The 27840-nt window shown below is 38.1% G+C and overlaps 2 protein-coding genes across 6 annotated transcripts in view; one reads left to right on the top strand and one right to left on the bottom strand.

Moving 5' to 3' along the window:
- SGCG (sarcoglycan gamma) overlaps positions 1-11577 on the top strand; it is a 105912-nt gene extending 94335 nt beyond the window's left edge. For both annotated transcript variants that reach the window (XM_058018733.1, XM_058018732.1), the window contains exons 8-9: positions 6408-6531; positions 8029-11577. In XM_058018733.1, the coding sequence (XP_057874716.1) occupies positions 6408-6531; positions 8029-8202 (298 nt within the window). In that variant the 3' untranslated portion in view covers positions 8203-11577. The remainder of the gene's footprint in view (positions 1-6407; positions 6532-8028) is intronic.
- SACS (sacsin molecular chaperone) overlaps positions 11244-27840 on the bottom strand; it is a 57643-nt gene continuing 41046 nt past the window's right edge. For all 4 annotated transcript variants that reach the window (XM_058018731.1, XM_058018729.1, XM_058018728.1 and 1 more), the window contains one exon: positions 11244-26983. In XM_058018731.1, the coding sequence (XP_057874714.1) occupies positions 15423-26983 (11561 nt within the window). In that variant the 3' untranslated portion in view covers positions 11244-15422. The remainder of the gene's footprint in view (positions 26984-27840) is intronic.

Genomic DNA, 27840 nt, shown 5'->3' with positions numbered 1-27840 from the left:
GAATTCACTTGTACCCTGTGTGTTTTCTTACAGTGTTATCAGACATCTTCTCTCTATTTTCACAAGAGACTGGTGATTTTTTTTATTACGGGCACAAAACCTTTATTTGAGCTAATAGTTTTGGCATGGTTAAGTTGAAAGCACAGTTTTAATATTAAGCTGTATCTCATGCTACTCTTAAGTTTTCCTGTAGGTTTTTCTGCAATGGAAGAGCCAGATTCACTTGATAGAAAATTATTACATGTTCTTTACTTTAAATTTTGAGATAATTGCTGTTAAATTTTGATTCATTAAAAATATACTGGTTTGACTATTACATTTTATTGTGGCATAAATAATAAATTAACTTAGTGTTCAGTATATAGGAGATGCAGATATTGACATTGGTCTTACTAAAACAGAATATGCATCCTAGTTCAGGCAAGTCCCAGAGGCAATAGTCCTTGGAAAATCATTTTTTTGAACTAAGCTACAAAAATTGGGAGATAGATTATAACCATTGACCAACTAATGGGCTTGACAAGGAAAAATGGATGCAGTTTTTCAGTCAATTTTTCTCATTATGTTTCATTTAGTTTAAGTCAGTGAAGTTCAGCCTTAGAATACCAAAGTGAATGAAGGCAATATGGAAGACAATATCATCCAGGTGGGAAGTGATTATTCCACCTCTTAATGAAGGAATTCAGTAGGTGTGATGCAAAATGGGACATTTTAGAAAGAAAAATCAGTCAGCATTTGAAAGATTTATAGAAGTTATGTCCAATCAGAATTTTGTGCTAAAGCTTGACTAAGTAACTGCTATATTTTCATTACGCAGAAACTTACCGGGGAAGAGGATTTAATGAGTCATTAGTATTTTCTATTCTTTGACATTCAGTAAGAGCTATCACATCTTACTGTTGAATACTGATGCTTCCGTGTTCTCAAGATAGACACAGTTGATGGAATATGCTGTGAAACTCATTTTTCCTCTTTGCAAGGAGATGTAATTTTAGGAGCTGTTCCAAAGAAAATGCTTTTACAAAATACAGAAATGAGGCTTATAATGAGACTGAGATCTCAGTCCTGTTGTTTTGTCCTTCTTTGCCTTTGGACCATCTGGCAAGCAGCCAAAACCACAAGGCAGAACACCAAGATGCTCAAGTTTGGGTAATCATGTTCTTGCAGCATCCTGATTTCCATCCCCACTCACCTGACCTCAAAACAGCAAGCTGCTGGGAGATAAGTGAATATGGGTGGGGATTGGCAGTGGGCATTACTCCATGCCTGCTGCTCACTCTCCACCTCTAGAACTCCAGCCCAGTTTTGCTCAGCTTGTGTCAACAGGAATCCAGATTCCTCATAAAGAAAGGATATGGTTTGAAATTGCATGTACTGCACCATAAATAAATGCTGACAATCTCTTTTTGCTGTGTGACTGGTGCATGCTCTGCCTGTGGTTTACTCTCTTACAATGTCTAGCTGCATGGCCGGGGAGTTAGACTGCTTTCAGACTAATCAAAAAGTCAATATACTCCTATTGCCTTTTAAAGGTTAACGTACATTCAAAAAGCAGGGATCAAAGCAGACATCTACAGAGAACCAAGGCCAATTAAGCCCACAGAATCCTCTAGGTTGCTTTTTTGCCTTTCAAAACAGTAGTTCCTTGACAGGTTAAAGATTTTCCTTTTTCCCCTCTTTACCTCAAGGGTTTATTTTTTTCCTCTTCATTTCTTGCCTTTTCTATTCATCCTTTGCTCCATGACCTCTAGTCATTTTTAATAAAAAATTACTATAGTTATTTATTGTTTAATCATCATAATTTAATTTCTGTTTCCCTTAAACCTTTACAAAGTCAAATGAATTCTGGGGTAGGTGTTCATGGCAGGATTTCTTTTTGCACACCAAAGGTATATGAGGGTCTCTTGCTTACCTGATGATGTGAGAAAGATGTTTTGATTATAGAATCATAGAATGGTTTGAGTTACAAGGGTCCTTAAAAGTCATCTATTTCCAGCCCCCTGTCATGAGCAGGTACACCTTCCACTAGACCAGGTTGCTCAAGGCCCTGTGTAACCTGACCTTGGACACTTCCAGGGATGCACAATTGTTGGGTTCACTACAAAATTAGAGCTAGTGTTGATCCTGGACCTGTTCAGTCCAGTTACAGTAATCCTGATCTTCCTCAGACAGGTGCTGGGAAGAATGCCTACAGATGGACAACTCCTGTCTAAGGTCATACCACTGAATTCTCTTCCCATTGAATTCAGGAGAGATGATGACTCCTGAGCTGGAAAGGTCAAAAAGGGGTCAGAAGGAAAGGATAAACAATTACCCAAGAGCAAGCTGGTTCCTCAGTCCTGCTCTAAGGGTCAAGCAACCCCAAAGTGCAGTAGGAAACTTGTGGTACTCTTTCTTCAGTGTTAGAACTAGCTTTACAGATCTTTTAAGTACCACCTTGTGGTACATAAAAGATCTGTAAGGCATCCTTCTGACTCCTGCCAGACCAGGATGAAAAAAGGATCAATATTCCTGCAGCATGCACAGGCAGTGTCACCTGCTTCTTTACCAGAACTGCTGCAGGCTGTCCCTGCCCTCACATCCTCCCTAACAGCCAACTGAGCAATTTCAGGTGATCTTATATCTCCACAAGTTAGCAACATGCTTATAGGAAAAGGGAAATCTCCAAGCCTTTTGGTTATTGGGATGGTTTCAGATCCAGAGACTGGATGCTGTCGAGGTTCCCTCAGAATATTTTTTCACACAGGCCTTCATGAATTATTTAGCACAGATCAGCACCAAATTTCTTTGGCTGCCAGACAAGACAGTATAGTTGACTGCTGGAACTCTTACCAACAAGTAAATATTATCTTTGCTGTAATCAATTGCAATGGACTGTGGAGAACCAATATACAGCAAATGACAGGTCTAAAATATTACCAGGGACCACCTATTCCCTCACCCTTCCCTGGCTTTCAGAAGCTGACATGGTGCAGTTTCTCAGGCTACAGGGATCAGGGTGAAGGCAAAGTAACTCTTCTGCAAGTGGGCCCAGGTGTGGCTTGCTTTGCCGTACAATCTGTGGGTATGTGTACTTGAGTTTCTAAATTCAAATTAGAAACATGCTTGGGAGAGAAATCTCCCAAAGGCCTGTGAGTTCTCCACATCTTGATTTTCATTGTGGAACTGTTTGTGTTAAAGTATTCTGAACACATCAGGTGGTCTCGTGGAGAACACCTGATGTGCTCCAACCTTTATGGGCATCCAGTTGGCAACACCTAGTCCAGAGTTCTCCTCAGGACACACATAATGGGCTGTCAGGTCCTTGGCATCAAATATTATGCTGCCCAGATCAATTTCTCTTGCACCGCACCCCTTGCTAATTGACCCTGGCAGCTACTGCAGTACCTAGAAGCTACTCATAAGTACAGAATCCATCTTCCCAAGTGAGATAGAGGCTGTGACAGATGTCACATTTAGGACAGCACATTACATAGATTAATTCCCCTAGATGGAAAAGATCATTTACTTCATCCTCTTAAATGTAATTCATGTGTCTGTAAGTTTAAAAAAAATATAAAGTGACTGGTACCAATATATTCCGTCATCATTCTAATGCACAAATTCAAACATTATAAAGTGACCAAAAACTCTTAAGACAATTAATTTCTTCCCTCTTACTCTCCAAGCAGCCTCCATCATTTGCAAACAAACGGGATTCTTCTTTTGCCAGGACACCTGAGAGACGCACATCAGTGTGGGGACTGAGAAGGGACATTCAAAGTCAAAGTTCGACTTAGGCTGTTTCTGCACTAGGTGCCCATTTCCCTTTGAGTGCATCTGGACTTTAGACACCAAACCTTAGAATACTGTACAAAGAAATGCGTCATTAGTGTTATTGACTCTTGCCTTTGCTAGGATCTCACATATTACAGTTCACATCACTGATTCACAACAGTTTGCATTGCCAGGAATCTTCAATGACGTGCTTAATTAGGCAAATCCAGGCTGAGTTAATCTAGAAATAGGACCTGTATAAACAGCAGAAATTTAGGTTTGTGATTAATATAGCAAATGTAATTCTGCCATGTAATTCAAATTATGTGTATGTCATATCATAAATCTAAGTGCTTCCGAAGTCTGTAGGCTTCGTGCCAGCATTAATTTTTGTAGAAAGTAAGAAATATTTCTCTTGTGTTTGATTGCTTTTTAAAGTCCAGGTCTGATATACTCTCAGAAGTTTTGTCCCAGTCTGCTGTCTTGTGATATTTAATGGAGTTTAAATATAAAAATTTATGCCTACATATAGTTTGCTTATGTAGGTGAAATGCATTACAAAGGAACATGAGGTATTTCAGACTTTAAAGCTTTTTGTTAAGACAAACTATGACAAAGTTATATTTAACTACTTTGACACTAATTTATGAAAATACATTAAATTTTAAAGATTGAAAATAGAAACTTTTTTAATTTTTCAGTATATAATGCATACAAATGTGCCCTGAAAAATATTCTCATGAAGCAGACCACCCACATTAATCACTCAAGGAAGAGCTGATTTTCTATTTCATAGAGATATAAATTTAGAGATCTAAAGCAAAAATTCATATAAAAGTTGTTAAATTCCAAACTCTGCATAATAAAGATTACTAATACTATATTGGTTGTCTGATTCAGAACTTATTCTCATGACCTGGTACACAGCATAATCAGGACTGAAGTTTGTGCTGTCTCAGGTTCATGGGGTGAGGCATTAAATTGTCTTGTGGATATGGTCTCAATATGGGGCCATGATGCATTTACCCATTGTTAGTATTTCATTTATTTATCAGTCTGGAGTTTAAACTAATTGAAGGTGATGCAGCCAGGAGGTGTCAGGGAGAAGCAGATCATAGAAATGTAAAGTCGTGGAATGGTTTGGGTTGGAAGGGACCTTTCAAGATCAGAGAAGATAGAATCTTCTGCTAACTCTGGCCAGCAGTGATAAGGCAATATTGCTTGAGCTATTTTCAGATTTGAGGATAAAAAATGAAGTTTCAGTGACTGTGCTTAGATATCATGGATTTAGGTTTTAAGTTATCAGCTGGATTTAGCTTCTTCAGAACTCAAAAATACAACTGAACTTTCACACAAACACGAACTGTCTTCTTTTATATTCTGGTTTTAATGAAGTAACAGGAAAACAAAAAGAAAATGAAGACTTGAGTCTCAGTAAATTAGACAGCTAATTCCTGCCAATAATTGGCAGTCAGAGTCTGGACTCACTACACAATGCATTCCCAGAAAAGGACCTACTTGGGCACAGCTTCCACTCGCCCGGTCTGGCAGCTGTGGAGCACCTGTGGAGCCAGCACAACAACTGCTGGGAGTGCAAGCACACACACACACAACCCTCTGCATTTCTAGAAAACACAGTGGCTTGGGAACAAGTGTGTCTGTGTTCTGCAGTGTGGATGCAGCCCACACTCCTTGGTATGTGTCCAGAGAATAGGAAAACCAGCACATGTAAACAAGGGCCACAGTTGTCTCACTTTCTCTAGCCTCATATTCACCTGTTTAGTATTGGCTGGTGTCTTCAGGAAGGGTGAGTGAATATTCATAAGTAAAACCTAATAGGTATCAATTCTGATCCTGCAGTGCCTCCAGATGAAGTAGTTCTAGGTAATGGTCAAAAGAAGCAACATAATCACTAGCTTTTTGCTAGGATTGGGTTTTTTCTTTCCTTCTCATGATTTTTAGTTAGTACTTCTATCCCTTCTACTTAACATGGAAATGATACCAAAATTGTGAAGAAACAAAGCCTTATCTCTTTGAAAAATAAAAATTATTATTCGTGCACAGCTGATCTGACGAGGTGATTACTCAGATAATACAGTGCCTTCCTGCCATCTTGTGGCACTGCAGGGTTTGCAACTCCCTGTTTGTTGTACTGTATAATTTTTATTTCAAATTAACAGTTTTTAAGTTTCAGATGTCATCTAGTTAAACAACACACACACACGAAGAGTGAATCTTGCTCTAGCTAATTGCAGTGTCCAAAATCTTGTTGATTTTTAAAAGTTACAGACTGTATTAATTGTATTTATTTCAATGTCTTATTATGTCAAAAATGAAAACAAATTGAAACTAATGTAAAACTGGGTTTCAGGTTAATAGATTAGGTTACTGTTATACTGAAATAATCTGCAGTTATGTATGAAATAATACCTTGCATTTGTATTATGAATTGATCTGTATTTTCATTTGGGATGCTTTGTTGGTTTTCAATATAGCTGCCTCCTTTTTCAAGTCTGCCTGAAGGAAAGGAAAAATGCATCTTTTGTATGACTTCGGAGCCTGCAAGAGCTTGTTCAATGTTTACTTATTTTTCTAAAATAAAAGAACGTATGAGATTGTGGTACTGTCCAATTTTCTGCTCCTACTTTTAGGCTGGAATCACCAACTCGATCTCTGAGCATGGATGCACCACGAGGAATTAATATTAAAGCACAAGCTGGGAATATTGAAGCGCTTTCCCAGATGGATATCAAACTACATAGCAGTGATGGCGTGGTGAGTGCAAGCCCTTCTTTTCCATAACTGTGGTTGATCTTCTGTGTGACTGTAACTTCAAGTCTTTTTTTCAAGTTCTGTTAATTTAATTCCTCAGGTTTTAGGTGGCAGGATATTAAAATTAATAGTGCCAATAATAAAACTTTTATTTATGCAAATAATACGACCAACAGACATAATGTTGTATTAGCTTAGAGAGATGCTTTCTAATGAAACTTGGATACTGCTTAGCTCCCTCCTAGCGCAGTGATTCCCAGGCACCCCAGTGGGGAATCTTGGGTCAGAAGCAGATGCAGCCCTAGAGTGGCAAAATTAAGGAGTGAAGCTCTGCAGACATTAACAGCAGGCAACATGCAGCAGCCTATTTATCCCCTCTGCAAGGCTGTACTGTGCCAGTTCTTCCACAGAGGAACTACAGACCAACCCATGTCCATCCTTAACCAGCTGGCTCCGTGGTGAGGCCTCAGCACTCAGGCCAGGACAGACCTGGGTCCAGCAGCAGTGCTTGTGTCCCGCTCTTCTGTGCACAGGCAGGAACCCTGTCACTTACCTTAGAGTCATAGAGTGAATTGTGCTGGGAGGGACCTTAAACATCATCCAGGTCCAATTTCCTTCAAATAAACCAGGCTGCTCAGAGCTCAATCCAATCTGGCCTTGAACACTTCCAGGCATGGGTCATCCACAATTTCTCTGGGCAATCTGTTCTGTGCCTCACCACTGAAAGAAGTTCTTTTTTATATCTAATCTAAATCTATCTTCTTCCAGTTTAAAACCTGTATGCCTCATAAAGGGTCCCTCCCCAGCTTTCTTGTAGGCCCTCTTTAAGTACTGGAAGGCTGCAATGAGGTCTCCCTAGAGCCTTCTCTTCTCCATGCTGAACAACTCCAATTCTCTCAGCCTTTCCTCACAGGAGAGGTGCTCCATCCCTCTGAGCATCTTCGTGCCCCTCCTCTTAACTCACTTCAAGAGACCCATGTCTTTCTTATTTTGGGGCCCCAGAGCTAATGCAGCACTGCAGGTGAGCTCTCACCAGAACAGAGCAGAGGGGCAGAATTCCCTCCCTTGCTCCTGCCCATGCTGCTCCTGTTTCAGCCCTGGATGTAATTGATTTTCTGGGCTGCAAGCACACATTGCTGGCTCATACATAGGTTTTCATTTGTCAATACCCCTACATCTTTCTTCTCAGGGCTTCTCTCAATCCATTCATCACCCTGCTTGTTTCCATTTTGGGGATTGCCCCAACACAGGTGCAGGACATTGCACTTGGCCTTGTTGAACTTCACAAGTTCTCTGCTGAGAAGAGGATAGGCACCAACTTATTCCTGTCCTTTGTTTATGTCTGCCAAGGGCCTAGGGCTCAGAGAAACTTTGTGTATAACAAGTCCTGTGTACAAGGCCATTCTTAGGCCTCTGCCTAGCCAAATTGAACTTATCTCATGGCACATGATTGCTTTACCATCTCTAATAACCTTGTTTCTCCTGCTTTTTCCCACACAGCTTTTGCTGGATGCTGAAACCGTGCGACTGCCCAAGCTGCCTGAGGGTACAAGGGGTGGATCTGGGATTTCTCAGGGGCTCTATGAAATCTGTGTGTGTCCAGATGGAAAGCTCTACTTGTCAGTGGCTGGCGTGGGCTCCACTTGCCAGGAATACAGCCGAGTCTGCCAGTGAGGCACACAAAAGGCCACACACCCCCTTGGGCATCTGGGTTTTGTATTACTCCTAAAGAGCATTACTGAAAGCATATTTTTCAGCATTTTAGAAACAAAGTACTTACAATTTAGGAAACAAATCTGCATCTACAGTTCTGGAATACAGGGTGTAAGGGGAAGAAGAGCACAAATGACATTTCCGCTTCAGAAGAACGACTTGAATCAAATTACATGTTTTGTCAGTAACACTTGGAAAACAGCCTTACAGAGAGTATAAAAAATAAAACAAATATGTTTCCTTGCTGAACTGTTATTCAGTCAGATGATTATGTTGTTGTTCGTATTTTGAGATCCATGGGTTTTTCCTCTCACTACATGTAAACACTTACTGTATTAGTGGGTGAAATGAAATAGAGGGAACTACTTGAATTATTTGTAAGACAAAGCATTATTTGGAAAATTCTGAAAGTGCCAGCAAATGGTCTATGCAATTTTGTTCTTGCAATAACACAAGATAGAAAAATGTGGTATTTGTGTGAGTTCTGTGTAAAAGATGTTAATTTGTTGATAGCTTTCTGTTTTAATTTGGCAACACATATGCTGATTTGCTTCTTACTGAGATTCGTATAAAAATAACTAATGCAAAAAGCTCCAGAAGTCATGAAGGCCTCTCTGTGTCTCAGATCCATTCACTATAAAACAGAGAAGTATGTTAGTATATTTTATAATAGCATTGTTTGTTCTACTGCCTCTGCCATCATATTCAATCAAATCCTTTTTTATTTTAGGGCATGCTAATTCAACAAGGCAATCTGTTTTGCCAGCTGGACTAGTAAACAAAAAAAATGTGTCTTCAGATTGTGTGGCACAAGAAACTCTTTGGGCAGTGGGAAAAAAACCTTTTATGCAGCCCACAGATCTCAACTAAGAGGAATGTTTCATTCCCATCTGCACCTGTTTACTGGTATTTCTGATCCTGTCAGAGTGGGACTCCATCACAAACAGAGAGAGTAAAACTGTTACTATTTTTTACATTAGGATTTTGGATAAAAAATAAATGCTCACCAGAGCTGACAAACCATTTATTGGCCTTGTAAAGAAACACAACTGCAGACCCATTCCCCTGTACAGTGTTGCACTGAACACAAATAAATTGTTTGCACACCTCTGGGTAGCAAGATTTGTATTTTATAGTCTGTTGTTTAAACCTCATGGGTTTTTAATTCCTTTGATGCTGTTTTGTGTGTACTTTATGATCTTATTATCCAGGAAGGAGCTATCACATAGTGCCTTGGTGTCTATTTACAGAAGGATTTTAACCCATAGTGTTAGTAAACCAGGAATGTCCACCTTTTGGAAAAAAAAATCACCATCCTTAAAACAAAAGAATCAGGACAAAATAACTACTAACAAACTTGCTACTTCAGCTCTGGTGAACAAGGGAAGAAATCCAGCACTTGGATGTGATCCCCAGGTACACACAAAAGCCTGAGCTGAGAAAGAGAGTCCTACGTTAATATCTTCCTCTATTATTGTGGTAAAGCCCGGGGCAGTTCCCACTTCAAGGGCTGCCTTTGCAATTTCTCCAAGAGTCTGATGTACAGAACTGAAACTGCCCTTCAGCAGCAGGGTGGAGTTCTCAGCAATTAATGCAAACTCCAAGAACTTCAGTAGAGCAAGTAGGAAACACGTAAGGTGAGGTTAGGCGAGTGAAGCAAGGGTTCACATGTTATCTGGAGAGTGCTCCAACTACTCTTACACTGCCTAAAGGAGAAGTAGGAAGCCACACATCTTCCATATCTGAAATTACCTTTTCTTGGACTTAGACTCATTCACTTACCCCTGTCTTCAGGAGTGAGTCCAAGGCAGTTTGCCGTAAGGAGAGAAATGTTTATCTCCACAACTGTATCTCTTGACTATATCTGTTTTTAAGGCTAAGCCCTCAGCTGAGGTCCACTTTAACAGAAACCTGTCTTCAGTATTCCTTTAAAGTCAATTTAGATGGTTCCACCTCCATGCAAAAGCTTTTACAAACCAAAACACAAGCAGACTTCATTGGATAGAAAGTTTTGAGTACTAAAATAAAGGTCAGCAAATGCTCTTGCATGTGCCAGAGATACCTAAAAACTGCTGCTACGAGTAAGTTGGAGAACTGTAATGTCACTGGTCTCTTACAGGTGTAGTATTAACAGCAAAACTGGGACTTGAGTCCTTAGAAATTTCAGCCATTGTTCTGACATCAAGGAACAAATGCCCGTTTCCATGGAGTATCAAACAAATAATTCACTAATCTAACACCTAAATGTTAGCCAGATACTGCAAAATAGTTAAAATCTCCTTGTTCTACTGGCAGTAGAAGCACAGCACTTCAAGTTATACATTTTAAGCTTTTGTTATGGAGGCACATCTTCAAATGTGATTTGCCAATTAATTCACAGCAAGGGACTGAACTGAGGCTTTCCAGGCAAGAATAACCTGACCCCTAAAGAGCTAGGAAAATCAGGGTGCAGTCCCCTGGCTGGTAACACTATTAAGCAGAATGGCACTTCATTTAGACACTGCAATAACTACCACCTTTCATGTGGAGATAAGTCTTCTGGACTTGCTTCATTACACAGGTGGAGTCTAAGTAGTACCAAAACCTAAAGAGGTCTGCTGTACCCTTAGCACTGCCATCACACAAATCACCAACGTGATCCTTTTCATTGCTTAAATTTGATTCTTCTTTTTATTATGCTAAAACACTGACATCAGAAGTATTGTTCCAGTATAGAAGTTGTGCACATAAAGCATAGCTGGCGACATCTTGTCACGGACTATTTTTTTTCTTTTAGGTGTGGTTAGTAGAGAAACAAAATTTATGCTAACATTACCAGAGTATTATCAGCTGATGCTACAATCTGAATTGCTGTTAATCTCAACATAGGTCATACATCACTATTTCTGATAATTCTATGTGGATGTCTATTTCCCCCTCTTTAATACTTCAAAATTACTGTTTCTACTTGAATCAAACTACAGTAATTAGTTAGAGTAACAGAAAATTATGGCACAGGGAAGTGAGAGTATGCAGTTCTCTAGTTTATTTCCAAAAGCATTATCCAAATGCAGAAGAGAAAAAAAATCACTTCTAGCATAGTGAACTGATTTGTTTGCATATTTACTCCCTCAAAAAGAATTATTTACAGCTGTTCTTGCAACTGGTTGCAATTGTTACACAGTGGAAAAATGATAGAAAAACTTCACTGGTGATTGCGCAAACACGAGCTTTTTTTTTTTCCATTTCACAGTCCTTTAGTATTTGCAGTTGTCTATCTTTATATAGCTTTATGCAAAAGGAAATTGTGAGAATTGGAAACCAAGTTCTTGAATAAACTTTATACATTTTGAACAATCTGCTTCTGCTTTTGTATTCAAATGAAACATAGCTGAAATGAATGTTTTCATTTTTAAAACGAAATTGTTTTTACAAGACTAAGAATGTGAAATGCACTTTATTTAAAAATATAAACACAGTTCTTCATCCCAGCTAAAAATGTACTTAGCAGAATTTAGGAAATGCTTTACAATTAGGTTTCATTGGACATCTAGCATTCATTTGTCTTAATCAGTAGTGGGTGAAAGTAAACAAATAAATTACTGCAGTGCTACTGAATTAATCGTCCAGAAAACAAATCAAAGAAAAGATAAACAGTTTTGATGAAAATTCATCGACAAAACTCTTCATGTGACAAAAAAAAAATGTGTGTCTTCTTCAAATGAAAACATTTACTTTGGCTGCCAGGTTTAGTTATTTTTGAGCTATTAGTTCTTCCTTTGTTCCCCAGGGCCAATCCAGCCTTTCTCAAAGAGTTTAGATCCAGCAACAGAAAATCTCAAAGGTGGTACTACATTCCTCTACTTCAACTGGAGAAATTACAATAGATTTAATTATAGCCTTGTTTAAAGCAACCCAAGTATACCAGTTCCAAGTGAATGCAATCCTTATAGTAAATTTTAAACCCTATTTCACAAATCAATACAGTAACTTTACTCATAATGATTTGAGTACAAATATTGTAAAACAACATTTTTTACATAATAAACCATTTATTCTTCAGGTAGTCAGCTACACAAAAATCTGTGTCCTTAACAAAAAACAACAACAAAAACAGAACAAGCAAACAAGAGGTATTTTTTCTTGTCACTAATTGTTGAGGCAAGTGTCCTGTGCTTTTTAGAATAGCTGTGTAACACTTCATTGTTTGAGAGGAAAGCTTTTAAAGCACAAGATAGTAACAAGCCTATCAAGGCTTATTCCAACTGCAGTTCCTTAGATTTAAGCTTCTCTGTGTCTAGTTGAATCAGCTTCCTAGACCACTGATTTTTTGTTAAACTCCTCAACTGTAATTTTGGGAGACAAAAACTGAAACTGCTTTTCCTAGATAAACTGCTGGTACCTGTGGAAGGCAGGAGATAGACCCGAATGAAAATATATTTTCTCCAGTGAGAACTCATTTAATGTGCAGAATTACTTGCTAAATGTATTTTTGTGGAACCTACATGCTAACATTTACTTCTACAGACCCTTACTACAGAATCATCACATCCTAACTGTTCTAAGCCTCCATACCTGACTTAGACACATTGTCAAGTATCCCAGCTGAGCCAAAAGGAATAAACAATTAAGCATTTTATTTATTTGTTTTTCTTTTTAATCAGGAATTAAATGGCACTTACAGAATCATGTTCTGTCAAAATATGGCTTCCTGGTCTCACAAAGCCTCTTTATTTATGTTAGCTGTTACAGTGAGTTAAGCAAATAAGAAACTAAGAGACTTCCTACTGAGACAACTCACTTGCTTGTCCCTTTGCAGACATCTGTAAATTTTATTGTTAGTTTCAATTCAGGAATAACAGAATTAATTCATTTTTCTCTGTCATTCCAGTTTTCTTTCTCAACTTGGCTCAGAGTTTAAAATTATTTCAGACTATTAGCTTCCTAAGAACTAGGACCATTTTCTTTCTCAGTGTCAGCACTCAACAGAATATACAAACTAACTAAAATTAAAGTTAGAATATTTTAGTGATTCTGCACAGACATGTTAACAGTTTGTAATACTAATACTGGTAAGGCAACATAAGTTGCTTATAAAACACAGTTATACACTTAGAGGATTTTCTTCCTCAAGAGCTCACGTAAAAACAGGGAAGTGTTCATGGTGCTCCTGTCACACTTCTGCATGCTTCCATGAGACCTTATGTTTTAGCTCCATTTAAAATGAAAAGCATGAGAACTGTTTCCTTTTCAAGTATTTTAGTCTTCAGTCTTACCCTGAAGACTGTTCATCTGACTTAATGCACAAAGCAAGAACCACAAAGGAATCTATTTTAAAAACATAGGGAATTAACTAAACTGATTTATTTCATGGCACACCAGGATTTGTGTTTTACTCACATGCTATTTATTGCAAAAAAAAACCCAGCAAATGTACAATTTGGTTGAGAAAACTGCAAACATTTGTCATTGAAAAAAAAAAGGGCAAGTTTCCTTTTCAACAGTATTTCAATAGTTGTACAATTATTTAGAATTAATCAAAAAAAGATTGTGTATTTACCCATATAAAACTTCAAATAATAGGTAAAGTTAGCTTACATTATAAAATCAAAACACATCGGACTGAAATATATGTTTGCATTTTTCTTTATTAAATTTATGGCACTTAATTTAATAGCAAAAATGATAATAATAGGGCTCCACAATCAGAAGCAGTATTGTTTTCCAACTGTCACATTTCTTCGAGAACAAAGCCTTTATAATTTACTCAAAACTGAGGCAGACCTCATTGTGATTTTTTTTTTGTATTACAACACTATCACAGCTATATCAGCTGTATCAGCAAGCTTACTGTTGTTTATTTTCCTTTGTATTCTGTAGGTTAAATTGCAGTTTCACTGTGCTGTCAAGTAGACAAGTGTGACAGCATGCCACTGGAAAATGTTTGACATTTATGTTTAATGTGGCTGATCCAGCAAAAAAAATCCTTTCATTTAGCATTATCCTTCCATTTTTTATTTTTAAAATTTTTTTTACAAAAAGCTAATGTTGAACATACTGCATGACATTACCAAAAGTATTACAAACTATAAAAGAAATAGTGTGAACTAATAATCAGATTTCTCAAGGGCTGTAGTGAATAACAAAATAAAACCAGCATTACATTGCAGCACCTTTAAACATGTAACAAAAAACAGTGCTCTGTGTACACCAAAAATGAGTTTCTGAATTGTACTATTACCAATGTTTGTGGAAAAATATATATATATGTACACACACAAAGGCACACACAGAGGGGGAAAAAAAGGAACTCAAGCATTTAGGCATCTGAAAACTGAGTTTTGGTGTTCCAAAAAAAAAGCATAAAACACCATATAATAATGTTCACAGATTTTATATCATCCACATGTTTTTTCATTAAACAAAAGATGACAGGCTCTAAAAAAAGTAAATTAAATACTTAATTATTTTATAATAAAGTAAATGCAATCAATGCATGACATGATGTGGCATGTTAAATTAAGTATCATTATTCAGCATTAAAATAACTGTACCAATTTACATGTACTAAACTATCCTTTAAATGTTTACAGTGTGATGCTGCAGCAAATTTATAATCAGATCCAGCTGATAAGAGTATTACTATGAATGACATGAATGTCCACAGAACGCAAAAGAATACAGATATGCTTTGGAGTAATATCTCCAAAGTTATTTTAACTTCCACCCCCTTTCCCATTTCATTGTATGTCCAGTCTTAGGATTAGTACATTGAAAACTGACATTATCCTTTCAGAAACATTACATTAAATGAAATAAATCTAATAAGGAGTTATAATTACAGGCTTTATCTAACAGAAAGCTAAGCTTTGGTTATATAAAGTGCAGTTCAATAATATGCCAATTAATCACAATGTTGTGCATACATCTAATTTTTGCAGCTCAATTTCCTTGCAAATTCTAAAAAATATTCAGGTTTTACAGTTTGCTTAACAGCAGGCTCAGTTAGGAAAAAAAATCCCATTTAAGTAAATTTCAGTTCTAGGTACCTCGGTACAATCCACCTTTGTGCATGACACTTCTAAACTGCTTGGCACCATGCAACCTCTTGGATGTTCCATAATCTGCACAATTGCATTTGTATGCCACCACTTGAAACACCTAATTCTTGATAAAACAGTTCCATAACCTCTTCAAATAATTTATATTTTTTGTTGTATGAAGTTTTCAAGTTTTATTATGATGCAAGCAGTACATTCCATCACTCTCATAGCAACTTCTGAAGTAAACCTATCATTGGGAATCTGTGGAAAAGGAAGCAAGTCAGGATATCTCGTTTTTAAGCTATCTACTCCATAAGCCTCCAACGTCTGAACGTCATTTGAAAGTCCTTCAAGTTGCTGACTGTACTCCTCTATTTTCTGTGCAAGGGCTGCTGGTTTTATGTCTTTGTCTGACTTGCCCTTCACAGCGTAGTCAGCTGCAATCAAGGCCAGTTTAGTAGAAAGGTAGCACTTGAAGCACACCCATTCATTGGCATTTTTATGAAGGTCGTTTCGTGCGGCTGAGAAGTTGGCTCGGGCCTGCCTAAGCCATCGACGCGCCTCCACAGGATTGCCAACAGACCTGAATGTAGGGGGGACGAAAAAGCGCTGGGAGTAGGAGGGCCCTGTGGAGGAGGGACACTTTTCTTTATACTGCTGCCTTTCAGATTTGTGGCTTGTTGCTTCCTGATTCCAGGAAGTGTAAAATCTCTGAAATGAAAATTTATCTGACTGAAATCGAGAAGCAGAAGATGAAAATGGTCTCCTTGAGGCTCTGTCCATATTTTGATCCATAAAGGCCTGTTTTTCCATCCTGTTAATCTCATTCTGCAAATGTTTGAAAACCTCATTAGCTATATCAAGATTCTCTGCATTTTTATCTGGGTGCCATTTAAGATACAGCCTCCTAATAATCTTTTTTCTTTCTGATTCTGGAAGCTTCCAAGCCTGTTCAATCACAGATGTCACTTCTCTTAATATTTCTGGCAACGAGTTTGACTTTATCTTTTTTGGAGAGTGGTGTTTTGAGGACATTGTTTTGTGGCCCTCTCTACCAGTGAAGATAGGTGGAATTGCCCTCGGTCCATGTGCTGGAAATTCTGTAGGACTGGTTGGGGTAGAAGGTGTGCTATCCCTGCCTTGAGAGCTTTCCTCTGGTCTGGAAAATTTGTACAAGTCAAGAGAGCTCACTATTTTATATTCACTATATCCAATATCAATCTGGTAAATCTTCCCTAGAAAACTGGGGCTTTCATCATCTTCTCTTTCTACTTCTTGCACGATGATTGCATAGGTGTAAGTAGGTTGATATGATCCATATATATCACCACCTTCAGAATCAACAAGGTAACCAACATATTCACCAGGATAAAATACATTCATTGGATCCATTAGAAGTGTATAGTGAATTTCAGCTGGTATAGGAGTGCCAGGTGTTGGTAGTTCAAGTTTTGATGGCTCAGAAGAGTCATACTTCACTCCTAAGCTGTCAAGCTTCTCACTGATCCGATAAATATCGTTACAACCCAGCATGGCAATTAAATATGAGGTATCAGAAATCAGGTTGTCAGTTGCAGATTTTAAGGTCATGGCTAATGCTAAGAGGAAATTTATGTCCTTGCTGTCAGAGTGTTGTATGTAAAGCAATATTACTGCATTTCCGTATCTCTTCAAGAAAGCAAATGTTTCACTTTTGCTGTGAGGAATAGGAGCAAACCCTTTAACTCTTAATGTTGTTTGCAACTTCTCGAAACAGGAAACTTTCAAACCTTCTCGCAAAGCTTTGCAAAGTCTTACTGCTTTTTCTTCATTAGCCAGGAAAGCATTGTCATTTTCATGCTTCATAATCCTAATGAGTCCTGTGATGAACTGCTCTGAAGACAACAGTAACTGTAACCTTCCCTGCAAAGAACATAACGCTCCAAACTGACAAATTTTGGGAGACTCCTCATCCAACTGTTCTTCAAGTATACTGCTAAGTAAGCGAGGCCTCAGCTTCTGAGGGAACAACATTATCAATTTAGTGTGAAAGCCATGGTCTTTGCCTAAGTAACACTGGCTGAGATCAACAAGCATCTGCACACCAATGTTACCTTGGATTCTACTTTTGTAATGGGGTGCATCATCAAAAACTAAGATACTAGACTTTACCAACCTACCGTCTTGACTGGGAAGGTAAAGGGCAAATTCTCTCATATTCTCAAGGTCATTCCTCACCTTTACAGAATCATTCTGAAGACTTTTGAACAGGCCTGAAACTACTCTTTTAACTGTGCGCATTTCATTGGGATCCAATTGCTTTCCTTCCGAGCTCTTATATATGCGACCTAGAACTTCAACATACTGTTTTGTTGAAATAATGTCTTCAGTGCCCAAATGTTTAAATAACTGATGGAAAGTACCAAGTTCTAAAGGAAGTTTGTAAAGATAAGGTTTAAAATCAGATTCATACTCAAGGTTTATTACCACTTCCTCCGGCTTAAGGAGCTTCCAACCTTCTTCCACCATTACAAAAGAAACTCCTCGAAGCTGAAAGCGGAATTCCCTCTTCTCTGTGCTGAGAAACTCATAAATGCTTCTTAGGACCTTGGCCCTCGTTTTCACCATGTCCTCATCCAAAGTTGTTATATTGCATATGTTCCTGCAGTTATTGATAACTTTGTCCAGAGGAGGCTCCAAATTAACATTCAGCATGGCTAAAACTTGCTCAAGCTGTTCTTGCGCACCAAGACTACTCCCCTCTTGCTCTTTGATGCTTAAAGGTGTTGCTTTCTCAGGAAGAATAGGACATGATGTCCACAGCAACTGCAACACATCAGTCTGCTTGAATTTAGGGTTCACCTGTGCCCCATTGAATCGTATAAGAGGAAGAGTTCCATTAACTTCTTGATACTGAGGATGAAATCTCACAAATTCTGCTGGAGCTCGCTCAGGGCACAGAAAAGGAATTAAAGACAATTCTTTAAGAAAATTTCCTGAAAGAAGGTCAGCTCTTTCTTGAAATATATGATGGAGGAGAACGTCGACAGTATTCTGTAGTGTTTCTTTAGACCAGTTTTCTGTATTTGCTCGCATGCTGATTTCCTTAGCAAACTGCAGTAACTGCTGCTGTGAAATGATGAATTTCAATCCGATATGTCGCAGAAAAGTTACCCATGATGGAAGGAACGCCGCTTGATTTTTTGGTTTTGTAAGTTGCTCTAGCTTCTTAAAAAAATCTTGAGGTATAAAGAATTTTTCAGGCAGCATAACTTCAAAGACTTTTACAGTCCTGTCATAAAAGAACTTTGCAGGTTTTAACCTATTGCTTGCATCATGAATGATCAAAATGCTTTCAAGCTTTTCAAACAGCTGTTCTTTCATTTCTGAAGTTTCTTCAATGCTAGTTAGCCTGTTCTTTAAGTAGATCAAATGTTCTAATTTTGCATCGTAAGACAGACTTTCAATTTTTGGCAAAAGATGTTTCAAGTACACTTCAAGATCATCCACAGAGACACAGCCAAGCATAGTATACAAATCTTTCAAATGAACCTTCTCCTCAAGAAAAGCCGATGAAGTTGACTGTGTCCATCTGTCTACTTCTACTGATGGGATGCTTTTTGTGAGGACATAGCACGTGCCATATTTTGCAATGCTGATGTATCGGCCACTGATTGATTTGTAACACGGAAGAGACTTTAAAATTTTAATGTCATCCTGAGATGTCAAATGACATAGGTTGCAATTGAAGTACATTAGGAGAGCCTCAAAGTCACTTTCTGCTAACTTTTCAGTTTTAAACGTTGATGTTTGTACCATATATTGTATGGCTTTCAGAATGCTGGAGGGATTATCTATGTTTGCTGTACGCCCCGACAACAAAGGCACTAAAGCACTGTCTTTGGAGCAGATTTTGTTCAATGCCAGCTGAATGCAGCCCGTTTTCATTAAAGCATGGAAGACTTTATCACTCTGAGCATTTGGAAAGACAGCTATGTGCATGATGCTGAGTGGCAGCAAGACATCACACTCTGGCACAACCAGATGATTGGCTGAGACAGTAAACTTTATACCTGGCAGCAACGTCCAGTCCTTCAAAGTTTCAATAACACCATCAAATTTTGCTTGTGTATCTTCTTGCTCTTCCTTAATATTTAGAGATTCACTGATAAAATGCCAAGCACTTTTAAGCCAAGATTCACTTGCAAAGTTTTCCTTCCATTTCATACAATTTTTAGTTTTATACTCTCTAGGCAGCACAGATGATAACAATTCAGCAAAACTTTTGATATCAAAGACTTTTGCTACTTCACTGCTGAGCAGAATATTGTTGTATCTCAAATACAATGTGTTCATAAAGAGATCCTTCCGTGATGGAATCAATTCATGGTATGTTGTCAAGAATTTTGGTCGCTTTGAATCAAAAACTTGCAAAACATTGTCCAGAGTAATGAGGAGTGGCAAACCCTCAATTTGGATTTCATTTTCTTCTGCATCTTTGAAACAGTAGTCAACCAGGAGTTTGAGGCTATGGAACAGCTTCAAATTTGTCTGCTGAAGACGACAGGGTAACTTTCCAATGTGGCAGTTAGAGTCTGGAAAAGAAAATGTCATCAAAAACAATCGGACATCAGCAGGTGTCACATAGGTGACAGGAATATCTGCATCTACCAAACAGTGATAAAGATTTGCAGTCTCATCACAGTTGTACACCAAATTAAATCCAATTTCTAAGAGTAAATGCTTTAGTCTGTAAACATTTTCAGCCACTGTCTTCCGTGTTGTGATGTTGTATTCTGTGTTTTTGAGGTGCTGCAATTCATCTTGTAGCAAATTGTCAAAGAATGGTCTGCCTTTGTTCACAGTAGACATGTTAACCCATGTGATGATAACAGCAGAATGCAAATCAGAACCATCAACATTTGGAGCTCTCATAACAGGTAAAAGACGCTTCAAATCTTCATAAATGCAACTGTAAACTGCTTTCACTAAGCAATACCAGTCTGGTTGAATATCAAGTCTATTAACTGGAAAAAAGGATAAAAACTTTTTTAAAGTGTCTTTCACAGCATGAATAGGTGTGTTTTGCAGCACTGATACTGTAGGGTCAGTGCCTGGAAAATACCTCTTCTTCAGCTGAATCAGCAGTTCAACATAGGCTGGTGCTATCAGCGCTGTCATTAGACTACTATTCCAGTCACTTCTTACTCCAACACCATTATCATCACGCCACAGATTTCTTCTTGCAGAGTCCAGAGCAAAGTGTCCATTCACATGGAAAGGTAATCCAGTTTCTAATGATAAGGGTAGGAAACAGAATGCTCTGTGGGGCTTTTTGTAATTGTGAGTAATGCAAGCCGCTACTCCACCACGAGGGAAAAGAGTAATGTCCTCATTCTTGTGGGCTGAGACCACACTTTTGGATACCTTTTCCATGGCAGAAAAGCCTGACCTGTTACAAATTAACCAAGTGGTGAGATTTCCTTCAGAGTCTTCAGTATCCATTGTGTACGTAATCTGCTGTACAGGTATTTCACTTAGCTGCTTCTTTTTAGTTACGCTGTCGATCACAGATGCGTGGAATTGCTTTCGTTTCAGTCTGTCTCCATCAGTGATTTTGCCTTGTACAGAATACAGGACATTCAGTGCTCCTGTTGTTTTTTCTATCTCACAAATAGAAATTTTTTCCATATGGTTCAAAAACATTAGGAGTTCTGCTCCATCTGTACGCAGCTTATCCAAAAGATTTTGGACCATTCTATCTGAGCACGGAACCGACGAAATTTCTGATACTTTCGCCATTTCTCCATTTCGAAGAGGAAACCTAAACATCGTACAATTGTCCAATTTAAAGTGATTTCCTAAGTAGAGATCCAGTACATCTGAGAACTGTGTTCTGAAATCTGCATCTAGATCTCTAAACATGCGGCCAGGACTTGTTGATGTTGAACCTGGTGCATATCTCGCGTGAGGGTCAAAGATGCAAAGTATATCGTTGCCAGACAGGAAAGAAGGGCAATCCGTAATGTGATAAACAGAATTGAAACCTATACCATATTGTCCAGTTTTACAGGGATTCCCTACTTTTGTACCTTTTCCAAGGTTCTGGATTCCCCGAATATCATCTTCTGTAAAAGGCTGATTGTTGTAAACACACAGTGCTGGTCCTTGAAGTGGTGCCCATTTCTCATCAAATATTCTATCGGCTGGATGCTGTCTAGGATCAAACACAAAACAGATCTCTGTAGCTTTTGCATCATCTGCATTCTGAAGGAGCTCTTTCAGCATTTCTTTTTCTGAAGGGTAAGCATTCAGAATGCTTTTAATTCTACTAGTCAATTTTTCTTTTTGGCCAAATTCTGTTCCAAGGGTAGTAAAACAGATATTTGATGCATATCTCTCTAAAGCTTTATGGCGTTTTGGTATTGCTCCAAGCTTCACTGCAACTTCTCTTGGAATATCGCCATGACAATATTTAACAGTTGTGTCTTTAACTTTTATCCACGGACAGTCATTGTAACACAAAGATTTTGCAGGCAGAAGTGCAAGGCGAGTATCTGGCAACAATATCTCACCATACTTTTTCTCACAAAATTCCTGTTTCTTCTCTCTAATGAGGCCCCATATTCCTTCACTAATTATTCTCCTGCAGAGCTGAAAGCTGTCTTCTGTTAGTTGTTTGGTCCCTCTCTCCTGATTTATTGATTCCAGAACTGCAGCAAAGTCTTCAACTGTGAAAGCCTGTCTTACGCCCACACTTTCAAACAGCTCACGGAAACTATTTTTGTATTTGTTAGGCAATTGATAGAGATAGGGTGCTGCCTCAAAATTCAAATGAAAAGATACTTTTGATGGATCAGCATACACATTCTCAACCAAAATAAAACTACAGTTTGTTAGCTGTTCAATTATCATGGCTTTTGTTGATTCACTCTCTAACATCGCTTCATGCAGGTATTTGTAACAAGCATTAGTGATGTTTTCTTGATACAACGTGATTCCATCAAACGACTTTGCAACTTCTTCTAACTGATTTATGACTAAATTAACAGCTGGTTTCTTAAGTAAACCCAAAAATTCTTTGACAGCTAATGACAAAGTACCACAACCTTTAAAAGAGTGAGAATTTTCATTAAGAATTGGTTGTATGAGGCAAACTATATCTTGATGTTCAGCAGTGAAAAGATCATTTGCTGAAAACATCTCTTCAGGCTGAAAATCACTGCCTTTCCAGTGCAGTGAGAAGCCTGCTGGTTTGCTAAGGAAAGGAAGGAAAGGAATGTTTTGACATTTTGCAGCAAATTCTTTAGCTCTAGGATCTCTAGATTTTAATTTTTCATCAATAAGACTCAATATAATGCTGCTCCTAAGACATGCTGAAGCATGATCAGTCTTGTTAATTTCAGCTACTGACTCTGCACGCTCTATCAGATCTTCCCATAAGATATCATCTTTAGCCATTCCCAACTGCACAAGTTTAACCAAAATAACAGGGTTAAGATAATCCTGAGTGGTACCATAAGGAAATCTTCCATCCTCAGCATCATACAACTTTGCAACTCTTCCTTCAGGATGGATCAGTCTTGATGGTGTAACTAATGAATGTCCCTCCAATGAACAGGGAATACATGGAGTAGCACGAAGAATTCCTGAGAACTCCTCAAGTTTTTCATTGAGAACATAACGCATCAGAGGATCACGTAGCTCTGGATCAATCTCCTGAATGTTAGGGAAAAATACCTCAGAAAAGAACTGTTTCTCAGAGAAAGTGTTCTCCAATAATATGTATTTGCATCCCGCTTCTTCAAATCCTGTCTTTACCCAGGATGGAAGATCTACAGCACACAGATTTTTGGAGCCAGTTTTTTTAAGGTACTTCAGAAAGATCTTGAAGGCTGACGGCCCAACGTCTGGCCGTTTCAGTATGGAGTCATCTAAAAACCTGACATTCTTCATGGAAACCCAAGACGAACCATCAGAAAACACTTTGATCCCTTCTTTGCTTTTCATATGAGCTATGTCCTCATAGAACCCTTGACAAATAACAGAAAAATCATCGTGAACTGAATCAGGATCTGGCCACACTGCACAGTAACTGTAGTCAACTAGCTCACCATTGATTGCCATGTCACGTAAAACACAAAGAGCTTCTATGTAGGCTTTTACAATAACGTGCCTCATGAATACTGTATTCCATCTTCCTTTTGTGTCCGTTTTCCAGATCTCTTTCCGATTTGAAGTAACTGCAAAGCAGCCATTTATGTGGAGAGGTAAGCCTGTTTTTATTCGCAGAGGTAAATAGCAGAATACTTCACCTATGTTGTTGCAATTAGGTTTCACAATCCATTTTTGATCCTTGGTTTCAGACAGCAATACTCCTACACCACCACAGGGAACTAGGCCTAGTCTTCGTCCACTTTCATGCAAAGAAAATTTCAAAGCATCTCCAACATCCATGCAAGAACATATAAGCCATGTTGTTGAATCTACTGTTTTCTGTGGCAATTCATCACCTGATCTTTTTGTCTGTCCTGATTTAGCCATTTCAAAGAAAGTAGCTGGATCTTCTTCAGTACCTCTGAAAAGTGGAGACTGTAAATCAGCAATCCGCCTGAACACATGGTGAAATTCCTCCACCACTATCTGCAGGATACATGATGACTTTGGTGTTTCAGTGGGAAGCTTTTTAGTACTGCTGCTGCACACCTTCATGAGTTTAGCTGCTTCCTTTAAAACACTTACATTTGGTGCACTCAAGGCTTTGGAAGCACACAGATTTTTTCTGATAGTAACAACATCTTGTGCCACGCCGGGATCATCTGCTTCAATTTTCAAGTATTTCAAAACCATTGAATTTACACTCTGAGCAAATATTATCAGTCTGTGACCACAAACGCTAAATTCATCCACAAGAGAGTAAATGTCTGCTGTATTGTAGGATGCACTGCTGACTTCACTAACTTTAGCTTCCTGTTGAGTCCTAAAGGACAGCCTGAAAAGTGTTCCTTTGTAGCTATAGGGAGATTCTACTGTCAGTGGTAGCTGGCAACCAAAAACTCCTATAAATGGCTTAAATTGATTTGGAAATTTTCGCAGTCTCTTCTGTTGCTTACTCCAGTTGATTTTGATGCCAGGGTTAGATTTATCTCTGATATGCTTACTTATGTGGTTGACATTTGGATCAAACATAATCATGAATTCCCGGCTCAAAATAATAGGAACATCAGTGATATGATAAACAGAATTGAATCCCAGTCCAAATTTTCCTACTTTGTCAACTTCACTCCTTTTTAGAGACTCTCCTAATCGAGTTATATTTAGGAAATCAGAGTCAGAAAACTCAGAGTTATTAAATGACCACAAAGCTGGACCATGACATGCTGCCATTCCTGGATCCAAAAGGTTCTCTCTTATATCCATATTTCTTCTCATGTCAATCAGGAAATTACATTCCGTTGCATTAGCATCGTCAGCATTTTGAAGAAGCTCCTTAAAGATATCTGAAATGGAAGGGTATTCTTCCAATATGTTTTTAATTCTCACAGTCAGAGGCTCTCTTTGCCCAGATTGCTCAAACCCCATATTTTCTGGATTAATCAGTCTTGTGCTAAGGCATGGGACATTTAACCACTCAGCGGTTTTCATTGGTATGTCTTCGTGCACCAAAATTATGGGTTCAACAGAATCCTCAAGCAGATCGTTTAAGTCATCAACTTTGATGTCACAGTAACAGCACTCATGAATTGGCTTCATTGCAAGTTTGTAAGGAAGTTTGCCACTGTACAGGGGCATGGGCGTATGCAGACTCGCGGGGATCTGATTGCTGTACAGCCATCTTATGATGCTCAACATAATGTGAAGGCTTTGCTTACTCTCTTGTTCCGAGAGAGACTGCTCACTCTTCAGATATATTTTCTGAATGACCATAGAAACATGGTCTGGCGTTAACTCCTCAATTGAACCACAAGATTTAAACAACTGGTGAAACTTTGCCATAGTTTTTGGAACATAATGTAGATAAGGCTGGAGATCAAGATCAGGAACTGATTTTATAACTGCTTGTGTGAGGGAACAAAATGTTTTACCTGTCCAAACCCAGGGAAATTTCAGGGCTTTAAAAGCTTCTTTCCCTTCTTCTAGATGATCATGCATAAATCCATAAATCTCAAGCAAGATATGCTGAAATTGATAGTAGTCCTCATCACTGAAGGTTTTAGAACTATGCCAATCAACTACCACCTTGAAATGTTTCAAGACTGCTTTTATGCTGGGCTTGGTGGGGATGCCAAGTGCTTTCTCTATATCCAACAGTACATTTTCCACAAGAGGAACTGAGGAACCAACTAAAATTGCATGTGATATATCACACATTTCTGGTGGTGAACACAGATTACATTGATCTCCTTTCCAAATCAAGGACCCTGGATAATTTGGAGGCCTTTCTTTACTTGCAGGAATCCATTTTATCTTTCTCATTGCAGCTTTTGTTTCAGATGATTGAAGCAGCATATGGTTTTTGTTCAGAATTGTTAAGAGAGTTCTAGCTTTTCTTAACAGCAAATCATGGTTGGTGTTAGAGTCAGCATGCAAACTTTCAATTTTTTTTGCCACTCTCAAGATATCATTTTCATCAAGACTGCCTTCATTTTTTAAGCCTATTTGTCTCAGTGAATGAAGAATATCTGAGGATGTAAAAATAACAGGGGGGAAGCAACTTTCCTCCTCAGCATAAAACAAATGTTGCAGGAGTTCTACCTCAGGATCAAAGAGTTCGTTTGCTGACATTATCTTTTCCGGTGAGATCCGAATAAACTTCAGTGGTGTCAGCCAATCTATCACATCTGTATTCTCATTTTTCAGAAAAGTCAAATTTTCAAGAACCCATTGCATGATCTGTGCTGTTTCATCATATGAATAAAAATCACTCCTTATGTCTTCTATAACAAACTTCAAGCAGTCTGTGCTCTTCAGCTGTTCTGTTTTCAGCAAATTAGCTAAGCGAATAGTTGCTTCATCACTGCTGTCAATTATTGGAACAGAAAACCTTAGACCAGGAGGAATTTTGGCAGTGTGGTGTAAAACCTTACTACCTTTTAGCCCAGTAAAAACAGGGACACTTTCATCAGATGATTTTTCAATTTTTTTAAATATTAGCAATTCCTGAATAATTCTCTTCTCTTTTTCATTTGCATCTGTTAAACTAGCTAAGAATGCCCTAAGAGCATCTTTATGGGTCGGTGGGAATGACGCAACCTGATTGCATAGTTTCGGTAAGGACATTTTTTCCATTATTTGTAAAACAGCACTTGGCAATGGTGGATGCACATACTTCTTTATAAGTGGATGTTGGATAGAAATATCCAGTTTCTTAAGTACAACTCCACCAATTTTCTGAATAATATCAGCTAAATATTCTGGGAGCTGAGTGTCAGATTCGTCTTCCAGAATGATGGGTGATGGATTCCTAAGTCTAACCAGTTCCACCGATGTTTGATTTTCCTCCAGCAGTGTCTTGGGGATAAGTGGCATTTCATCAAACACACTCAAGTCATCAGAAAAATGTATGTATAGATTCTTCCAGACCATCTTCAGCCAGGAAACTGATGGGTGCTTTTTTTCTTCCAAGCCTGGATACCACTGTACAACCACATCTCTCCCAGGCCACACGCTGTTCATAATTTCTTTAATGAGCCGGGCAAACCTTTCTGGGTTCAGGAGCTGCAGCTGAGTGCATGGCCTCCCTGAAATTACAGCAAAAGGGAAAAGCTGTGAAAATCACAGAGCAGAGTTACTTAGCAAATGGCTTCAGGGGACAAAGAAAAAAGAAAACAAGGAAAAAAAGTCCAATCTGTACCCTGTATTTTGTAGGGAAAAAAAAGTTTGTTAACCAGGACTGCAAATACCAGCTTCCTTTACTTTCAGGAGTTAATTAAAAGAAAATACATTCCATATTAGTATGAAAATATAAACAATTTGAAAATTATCAGTATGTTATTATATTTGTTAGTTTAACACAAACATTCTCAGGCATATGTAGCAACTAGAGATTTAGAATTGAACTACAAACTTTTTTTTTTAGTTAATTCTTTACCCAACTTATTTGCCTAGTGGTAAATAAAAATCTAATCCTTTATTTGTCTATAACTGGAAATGTTAAATAGATTTGAAAAATTATTTATTAGATATAGAAAAGTGGTTCAGGTGCAGCTGCTCTTATAACTAAAACTGACTATAAATTAGACTCAGATAGGAATTGCTGAAACTTAGTCTATGTGTTTTTATTCTTATTACTGATGTTCTGACTAAAAGAAATATGTCTTTACACTCATGTCTTAATTGTCATTAGGAAAGTTTATACGTAAAAACTACAGAACTTCTGGGAGTAAAACAGCACAGAATAAAAAAATATCACTACCTCCTAACACATCAGAAATAATGACAGAAGTGAAATGATGACAGAAGTGAAATAATGACAGAAGTGAAAGCAAGACATCTATCTGAATTTCAGATCTTTCATCATACATCTAGTTAACATTACTATCTTCTTGAAGGCAACAGTCCAAATAAAAATTGAGAGCAGTTATAGACATCATTCAGA

The sequence above is a fragment of the Melospiza georgiana genome, chromosome 2 (assembly GCF_028018845.1).
Source record: "Melospiza georgiana isolate bMelGeo1 chromosome 2, bMelGeo1.pri, whole genome shotgun sequence".
Taxonomy (NCBI): domain Eukaryota; kingdom Metazoa; phylum Chordata; class Aves; order Passeriformes; family Passerellidae; genus Melospiza; species Melospiza georgiana.
The sequence above is the reverse complement of the archived record's forward strand: the minus strand, read 5'-3'. Positions and strand labels throughout refer to the sequence as shown.